The 8,898-nt window shown below is 44.1% G+C and overlaps 1 protein-coding gene across 1 annotated transcript; it reads right to left on the bottom strand.

Annotated features, from left to right (window-relative positions):
* Positions 1-274: 274 nt before the first annotated feature.
* LOC139336506 (uncharacterized) lies at positions 275-2,175 on the bottom strand. Its single transcript, XM_070970640.1, has 2 exons — positions 2,163-2,175; positions 275-2,091 (listed from the first exon to the last, which is right to left on the bottom strand). The coding sequence occupies exons 1-2, from the start codon at positions 2,173-2,175 to the stop codon at positions 275-277; spliced, it is 1,830 nt and encodes a 609-aa protein (XP_070826741.1).
* Positions 2,176-8,898: the final 6,723 nt, after the last annotated feature.

The following is an 8,898-nucleotide window of genomic DNA, read 5'->3' as shown; positions in this document are numbered from 1 at the left end:
ACAGTTCACAGGAGAACTGAGTGGCATTAGATTTATACTTGCGATAGAACAGCGCAAGACCATCTTCCCTGCCTGAAGATGAGGGTTTGCATATATAAACAAATTCTGGTGGAGCTGCTAAATTTACCTGCAGAAAATCATTCTGTGGCTACCAGGTATCTGTGAGGCATAAATACTCCTGTTTGTGATCTGAGATGAAATGGTGAAAGGTGGGGTAGGGTGCGACCCTTGGGTGTCAACGACAGTCGTCTGCCTTGTTAGTGTCCCATTGTTGTCATTGGGAGGCTCCTTGAGCCATGTGTGAATGGCTTTGTTGTTTATTTTCAGAGGCTAAGTTTTTGAATCTCTTTAGAAGAGATGAAAGTACAGCATTGTATGTGGGAGATAGGTGGTGTCTCAGACCTCCCCCTCTGTTCAGAGATGGTTTTTCAACCTCGACATGGATGGCTTCTCTCACTCCTCTTTCAAACCATCTGTCTTCTCTGTCCAGAATATGCACATTTTTATCCTCAAAGGAGTGTGCTTCCTTCTTGAGGTGCAGGTAAACAGCTGAGTCTAGACCTGAAGAGTTAGCTTTTCTGTGTTGTGCCATGCGTCTGCTCAGTGGCTGTTTTGTTTCCCCAATATATAAGTCTGTGCATTCCTCACTGCTCTGGACTGCATACACCAGATTGTTCTTCTGAGTATGAGGTGTCCGGTCTTTGGGGTGCACCAGCCTTTGTCTGAGAGTGTTCCCGGGTTTGAAATGTACCGGGATTTTGTGTTTGTTAAAGATTTGCCTGAGTTTCTCTGATACACCAGACACATATGGAATGACAATGTTATGCCGTCTGTCTCTCTTTTCTTCCTCTGTCACCCTGTTCTTTCTGGAAGCAGCTGAACTTTTCACAAAAGACCAGCTAGGATATCCACAAGTTTTGAGAGCATCCCTCAGGTGTTTGTGTTCCTTGTCTCTGGCCTGTTGGCTGGTTGGAACATTATCAGCTCTGTGCTGGAGAGTTCTGCTTACACCTAGTATGTGTTCCAGTGGGTGATGTGAGTCAAAAAGGAGGTACTGGTCTATGTGAGTAGGTTTTCTGTAAACCCCAATATGGAGGCTCCTGTTGTCTCCAATGTGGACATCACAGTCCAAAAAAGGCAAACTCATGTCCTTGACATCCTCTCGAGTGAATTTGATGTTCTTGTCCACTGAGTTAATGTGCTCGGTGAAGGCTTGCACTTCTTGGCTTTGGATTTTTACCCATGTGTCATCCACATATCTGTACCAATGACTTGGTGTTGTTCCTTTGAACGAGTTCAGGGCCGTTCTTTCCATGTTCTCCATGTACAGATTAGCCATAATGGGGGATACTGGTGAACCCATCGCACACCCATGTTTTTGCCTGTAAAACCTCCGCCTCAATTGAAAATAGGTAGTTTTTAAGCAGAGTTCCAGTAAATGGCATATTTGCTCCGGGTTAAGGGTAGTTCTGTTCTGCAAAGTGTTGTCTTGTAACAACTGCCGCCTCACTGTTTCCACTGCATCCTGAGTTGGAATGCATGTGAACAATGATGTGACATAGAAGGAAACCATTGTTTCTGATGGGTCTAGTTTTAAGCCCCGGACCTTATTTACAAAGTCCATTGAGTTCTGGATGTGGTGTGGCGTTTTGCCAACCAGTGGTGCTAAGATGTTGGCCACAAACTTAGCAATGTTGTATGTCACAGAGTTGATGCTGCTGACAATAGGTCTGAGAGGCACTCCTTCTTTGTGTATTTTTGGGAGTCCATAGATGCCTGGGGTGGACTCTTGTGGGTATAACCTGTGATATTGTAAATGGTCAATGGCTCCGTCTTTCTGTAAACTTTGCAGATATTCTATGATTGTTCTCTTGTACCCGCTGGTTGGGTCTCGTTTCAGGCATTCATATGTGTTACTGTCATTGAGTAGTGAAAGAATCTTGTCTTGGTAATCGTTTGTGTTTAGAATTACCGTGCATCTACCTTTGTCTGCTGGCAAGATTGTGATGTTTTCGTCCTTGCTCAGTGATGTCACGGCTTTTCTTTCCCCATACGTGAGGTTTGAAGGGGGAGGTTTAGCACTGGAGAGAGCTTAAAAACCACCTATTCTCAATTTAGGGGGAGGTTTTACAGGCAAAAACATGGGTGTGCGATGGGTTCACCAGTATCCCCCATTGTGGCTAATCTGTACATGGAGAACATGGAAAGAATGGCCCTGAACTCGTTCAAAGGAACAACACCAAGTCATTGGTACAGATATGTGGATGACACATGGGTAAAAATCCAAAGCCAAGAAGTGCAAGCCTTCACCGAGCACATTAACTCAGTGGACAAGAACAACATGACTCCACAGGCATTTTAAAAGGAAACACTCATGCAATTGGATAGCAACTCCAATCACATGGGTGAGTGATCATGCGATTGGATGGCAACTCTCCTGTTATTGGTCATCTGTGCACCACAAAGACAGGAGGTGTCCAATCATATGCGAGGTCGTGCTCTTGGAATTTCTCGCAAGACAATTTTTGTTACGTAGAAAGAAAAACATGCTGTGATTTTGCTAGGTATTTTGATTTTCTATTTTTGTACCTGCATATTTTATAAAACATGTAAACTTCTTTAAACTGACATCATCGAAAATTAAAAAAAGAAAAGTTACTTTGGTGTGTTCCATTTTTATTCCGACTTAAAGAATCATCAGTGGACTTACCTTGCTGGAATTTTGCAAGCTAATCACGCAACCATTTTTCATCTGGTGTTGTGGTGGCAAAATACAAAAAATTGTGTTGTGTCCAAGAACTGTAGATGCTTTAATTTTCACAATTTGATTTAGTGGATTTAAGTGGAAAATGAAAGAGTGAGAGAAAGAGAAGAGAGTCAGGACACTTATCCTGTATGTAACCTAGAAAATTACTTAAACACACTTTTAAATACTCATGAAAAAAAAAATGTTTGTCTGTATTCTGTAGGCACAGAACACACACACACACACACACACACACACACACACACACACACACACACACACATTTCTTATTTGCATTTGTATAGCTTGCAGCATTACATTTGCATTTTAACACCTCACGGTTACAGGGGCTGAGAGAGAACTTCCATGGCAATTTACAGTGAAGATAATTGACGGATGCCACTTTTCATGCAGTGCATGTTCCTACTGGCTTCTACCGCCTCTAATCCAGCAAGGGTAACCAGTTCAGTTTACCTCAAACCAAGTACCTGTTTTGACTAGACTGATTCCTAAGTACATGCAAACCTATCTGTGATTACAAAGTAGGACTAGCTTCCCCCCAAGATCTTCTGATGGTCTCAGAAATGAGCCAAGTGGCCAGTGGTTTCACCACCACTTCTGCCAAATCTTATCCAGATCCAGAAGGCACCCTGAACTGTACTCTGGACATTCATTCAACTTTGGAACCAGTTCCTGGCAGGGAATCCCCGACCACGTCATAAATATTCTCAGCCACTGGTCTTCCCCTTCATATCTCATGTACATCTGCAATGATCTGACAGACATCAGAAACACTGATGAGCAGCTTTTCTCTTGCAGTTCCTTTAGCACTGTAACAGAAAATCCAAGAACATTTGAACACACAGCTCCTCCCACTAAGATCCCCCCCCCCCCCCCAGCTTCCCTCCTTTCTCCATATTGGCATCACATTCCATCTATCCATGACCCAGATTTCTCTCTTCATCCATTCATCCCTCACCCTTCTTCCCCTACCCCTTCATCAGAATCAGAATCAGAAAAAGCTTTATTGCCAAGTATGATTTTACACATACAAGGAATTTGTTTTGGTGATGTTGGTGCATGACAAATCTTCTTAAAATAAACTATTAAAAAGTAAAAAATATAACAGTATAAATATACAGTACAGGCACACCTTCTCATTCAATGCGTTTTCTTTATTTTCATGACTATTTACATTGTAGATTCTCACTGAAGGCATCAAAACTATGAATAAACACACATGGAGTTATGTACTTAACAAAAAAAAAAGGTGAAATAACTGAAAACATGTTTTATATTCTAGTTTCTTCAAAATAGCCACCCTTTGCTCTGATTACTGCTTTGCACACTCTTGGCATTCTCTCAATGAGCTTCAAGAGGTAGTCACCTGAAATGGTTTTAACTTCACAGGTGTGTCTTATCAGGGTTAATTAGTGGAATTTCTTGCTTTATCAATGGCGAATCAGGCCTTCATGGTCAAATAGCTGCTAGGAAACCACTGCTAAGGAGAGGCAATAAGCAGAAGAGATTTGTTTGGGCCAAGAAACACATGGAATGGACAGACCAGTGAAATCTGTGCTTTGGTCTGATGAGTCCAAATTTGAGATCTTTGGTTCCAACCGCCGTCTTTGTGAGATGCAGAAAAGGTGAATGGATGGATTCCACATGCCTGGTTCCCACTGTAAAGCATGGAGGAGGAGGTGTGATGGTGTGGGGGTGTTTTGCTGGTGACACTCTGCTGGTGACACTGTTGGGGCACACTGAACCAGCATGGCTACCACAGCATCCTGCAGCGACATGCCATCCCATCCGGTTTGCATTTAGTTGGACGATCATTTATTTTTCAACAGGACAATGACCCCAAACACACCTCCAGGCTGTGTAAGGGCTATTTGACCAAGAAGGAGAGTGATGGAGTGCTGCGGCAGATGACCTGGCCACCACAGTCACCAGACCTGAACCCAATCGAGATGGTTTGGGGTGAGCTGGACCGCAGAGTGAAGGCAAAGGGGCCAACAAGTGCTAAACACCTCTGAGAACTCCTTCAAGACTGTTGGAAAACAATTTCAGGTGACTACCTCTTGTTGTTCCAGGCCTTGTTGATAAGGCTGACAGCAGATGGGAAAAAAACTGTTCTTGTGGCATGAGGTTTTGGTACCGCAGCCTCCTGCCAGAGGGGAGTGTCTCGAAGAGTTTGTGTCCGGGGTGTGAGGGATCAGCCACAATCTTACCTGCACGCCTCAGGTTCCTGGAGGTGTACAGGTCCTGAAGAGATGGGAGATTGCAGTCAATCACCCTCTCTGCAGACCGAATGACACGCTGTAGTCTGCCCTTGTCCTTGGCGGTGGCAACAGCGTACCAGATGGTGATGGAGGAGGTCAGGATGGACTCAATGATGGCTGTGTAGAAGTACACTATCATTGTCTTTGGCAGATTGAATTTCTTCAGTTGCCGTAGGAAGTACATCCTCTGCTATGCTTTCTTGATGAGGGAGCTGGTGTTCGGCTCCCGCTTGAGGTCCTGGGAAATGATAGTTCCCAGAAAGCGGAAAGACTCCACAGTGTCAATAGTGGAGTCACAGTGGGTGATGGGGGCAGGTGAGGCTGAGTTCTTCCTGTAGTTCACAACCATCTCCACTGTCTTTAGAGCACTGAGCTCTAGGTTGTTCTGGTTGCACCAGGTCATCTGATGGTCAAACTCCCACCTGTAGGCGAACTTGTCATCATCAGATATGAGTCCGATGAGGGTGGTGTCATCCGTAAACTTGAAGAGTTTGACAGACTGGTGACTGGAGGTGCAGCTGTTTGTATACAGGGAGAAGAGCAGAGGAGAAAGAACACAGCCTTGGGGGGATCCGGTGCTATGGTCTTTGAGTCAGAGACGTATTTCCCCAGCTTCACACACTGTTTCCTGTCAGAGAGGAAGTCTGTAATCCACCTGCAGGTGGAGTCAGGCACGCTTAGCTGGGAGAGCTTCTCCTGAAGCAGAGTTGGGATGATGGTGTTAAAAGCAGAGCCTTTAAGGTGGGCATTGGTGGAGGTGACTGGAGCTGGAGCTGTTGGGAGGTGTTGTGGGGGATGTTTGCTGGACTGTCCCTTTCGTCTTTCAAAGCGGCAGTAGAACTCATTTAGGTAGTTGGCTAGGTGTTGGTCGTTGATGGAGTGGGGGGCTTTAGGCTTGTAGTTGGTGATCTGCCTGAGCCCTTTCCAGACAGACGCAGAGTCGTTAGCTGAGAACTGGTGTTGGGGCTTCTCAGAGTACAGTCGTTTAGCCTCTTTCACCGCCTTGCTAAACTTGTACTTTGCCTTTTTGAATCTGTCTTTGTCCCCACTCCTGAAGGCCTCTTCCTTTGCCAACCATAGCTGTCTGAGTTTGGCTGTGAACCAGGGTTAGTCATTGTTGTAACTCACCCTGGTGCATGATGGAACACAGCAGTCCTCGCAGAGGCTGATATAGGACGTCACAGCGTCCGTGTACTCATCCAGACTATTGGTAGCAGTCATGAACACATCCCAGTCAGTAGAGTCCAAACACACCTGTCCACTTCCTTGATGTCCTCACTGCAGGTTTGCAGAGCTTTAGTTTCTGCCTGTACGCAGGAATCAGGTGGACCATGATGTGGTCAGAGTGGCCCAGTCCAGCACTGGGGACGGCGTGATAAGCATCCCTGACAGTGGTGTAACAGTAATCCAGAATATTCTCCTCTCTGGTCGGGCATTTAATAAACTGTCTGTATTTAGTGAGTTCATGAAGTTACCTTTGTTAAGGTCACCAAGGACAATAACTAAAGAGTCCGTGTTGGTCCTCTCTACACAGAGTATCTGGTCGGCGAGTATGTGCTGTGCATCCTGCACGTTGGCCTGCGGCGGGTTGTAAACGCCGACCAGAGTGAATGAAGCAAACTCATGGAGTGAATAAAAAGGCTTACAGTTTATGATGAAAGATTCCAGGTCAGGAGAACAGTGCTGCTGGATCACTGTCACGTCGTTGCACCAACCACTGTTGATGTAAAAACAGATTCCTCCACCTTTAGTTATGCCGGAAAGCCGGAGAGAAATATTCCTGGTAACGCTATGCGTAGTCCGCGCTGGCAAAGACGCATGAGCGCACCAGCCCGTTTTCCTCTCCTCCGCACCTTTGACCAGGATGTCCAAAATTTCCAATGTTGGGAGCAGAAAATTAGGAAATAAATCCTCTGGTGTTGTTACCCTGATGTTCATGAGCTTTTCTCTGGTGAAAGAGCTATGGGTACTGCTGCAAAAAACAGTTAAAACACAAAATGAAACAAAACAACACACATCAACATACAGAGGCAGCCGTCTGCGGCGCCATCTTGGAATGGAATTGGAATTCATCCCTCTATCAACAAATAATTCAGTTCAATTCAATTCAATTTTATTTGTATAGCGCCAAATCACAACAGAAGTTGTCTCAGGACGCTTTCCACATAGAGCTGGTACAGGCCAAACTCGCTTATCGACAGAGACCCAACAATTCCCTCATGAGCAAGCACTTGGCGACAGTGGCGAGGAAAAACTTCCTTTTAACAGGCAGAAACCTCGGGCAGAGCCAGGCTCTGGGTGGACGGCCATCTGCCTCAACCGGTTGGGTGATTCCAATTAATACTGAACATTATGAAATTCATAAAAGTAGAATTCACGGCAGAGCTATTAAACACTTCTCTATCTCTAAAAGAGAAAGAAAACGACTCAAATCAAGGAAAAAAGATGGCACTCCGCTGCATAAAAAATCCCCTTCTGAATAAATCACATAATTTTTTTCTCACAATTATTTATTTATTTTTTTTTTTGCCCAGGCAAATGCCCGCGACCCATTTAAAGTGGGTCCGTGAGCCACTCTAAGCAGCAGTGTAAATCTGCTTCTTTCAGAGAAAGTTGGAATCACCAGTATGATAGCTTTCTCTCATTTCTTTGACATTCTCACAAGTCTACAAACCATGTTTTATGGCAAATAAAATTAAGATTTTCACAAACATGAGGAGTTATGTTGTGCAATTTAAATCCTTCACTGCATTCTATCAGGCAACTGTTACAAATATGCCTTCAGTTTTGTGGTCATGCACAAGCCACTGGCCTGTCTTTTCTGGGTGCAAGAGACAGTGAATACAATTCCATGTGCCTTTACTGTTTTCAGTAACATGTTTTCTCTTGCTAGATGTGGCAATCTCCTCCACTACATTAGTACTGTACCTTGACAAAAAACACACATACAGTGAAGACCAGTAGCTGAAAGGAAGGATGTATAATGCCTCCATAGGTCAAATTAATTGTATGTCCCATTTACACTGTTTACATACTTGTCAAAATGTGGTAGATAGTTTGTCTGGGGTACTGTTGGTCGGATATGGTTTTTTCGCTCCACTACTACATTTCTATGTAGCCTATAAGCATCTATATAGTTGCCAGGTTATTAGATACAACGAGCTAAAACTAATGCAGTCAAATAGTCCTGCTGTAAACCCTTGCTTCATGGAGGATATAATGTTCAATTTTTGAAGTTTAGAGGTGTTGAATCAACTCCATGACTATTTTGAAGGCTATAGAGAGCTGTTTCTGACAGTTGCATACCTTGTTGCTATTTGAATCATTTGTTGACAACTGGCTCCTCATTAAAGTCACTCTCCCATGGTTTCATGTGTCAGCGCTTCAACAGAAAAATATATTAAGTAATTAGTTATCTGCTGTTACGTTTTCTTTTTACTGTGTTATGCCCCGGTCTAGGGGAACCCTTGACATAACAGATGCGCTCCCCCAGTCTTCCCACTCCAAAGAAGGCCAGCAATCCAGTAAGCCGAGTTCAAACAAGGTGCAGTTTTATTTAGCTTCAGAAGATCAGGCCAACATAACAAACAGAACAAACTAAAATCGCCCTGAGCTTACATAATAAACAAAAGAAAAAATAAATAACACATTTCTAACCTAAGATCCTAATATAAAAACAGGAGAAAACGGGTTTCAAAACAAAACGGCCTCTCCCCCCTACTTCACTGCCCTATTTACAAGTATTTACACTATTTACAAAAGTTCAAAAATTGAGTTTCACACACTCAGCGTCGTCTAGCCCAAACAATTCAAACACCATGCTGGCGGTTCCTTGTGGTGGAAAGGCTGGACAGGGGACCAGAGTGTAGG

This window comes from Chaetodon trifascialis, chromosome 9 (assembly GCF_039877785.1).
Source record: "Chaetodon trifascialis isolate fChaTrf1 chromosome 9, fChaTrf1.hap1, whole genome shotgun sequence".
NCBI classification, from domain to species: Eukaryota; Metazoa; Chordata; class Actinopteri; order Chaetodontiformes; family Chaetodontidae; genus Chaetodon; species Chaetodon trifascialis.
This window is presented reverse-complemented; position numbering and strand designations above follow the sequence as displayed.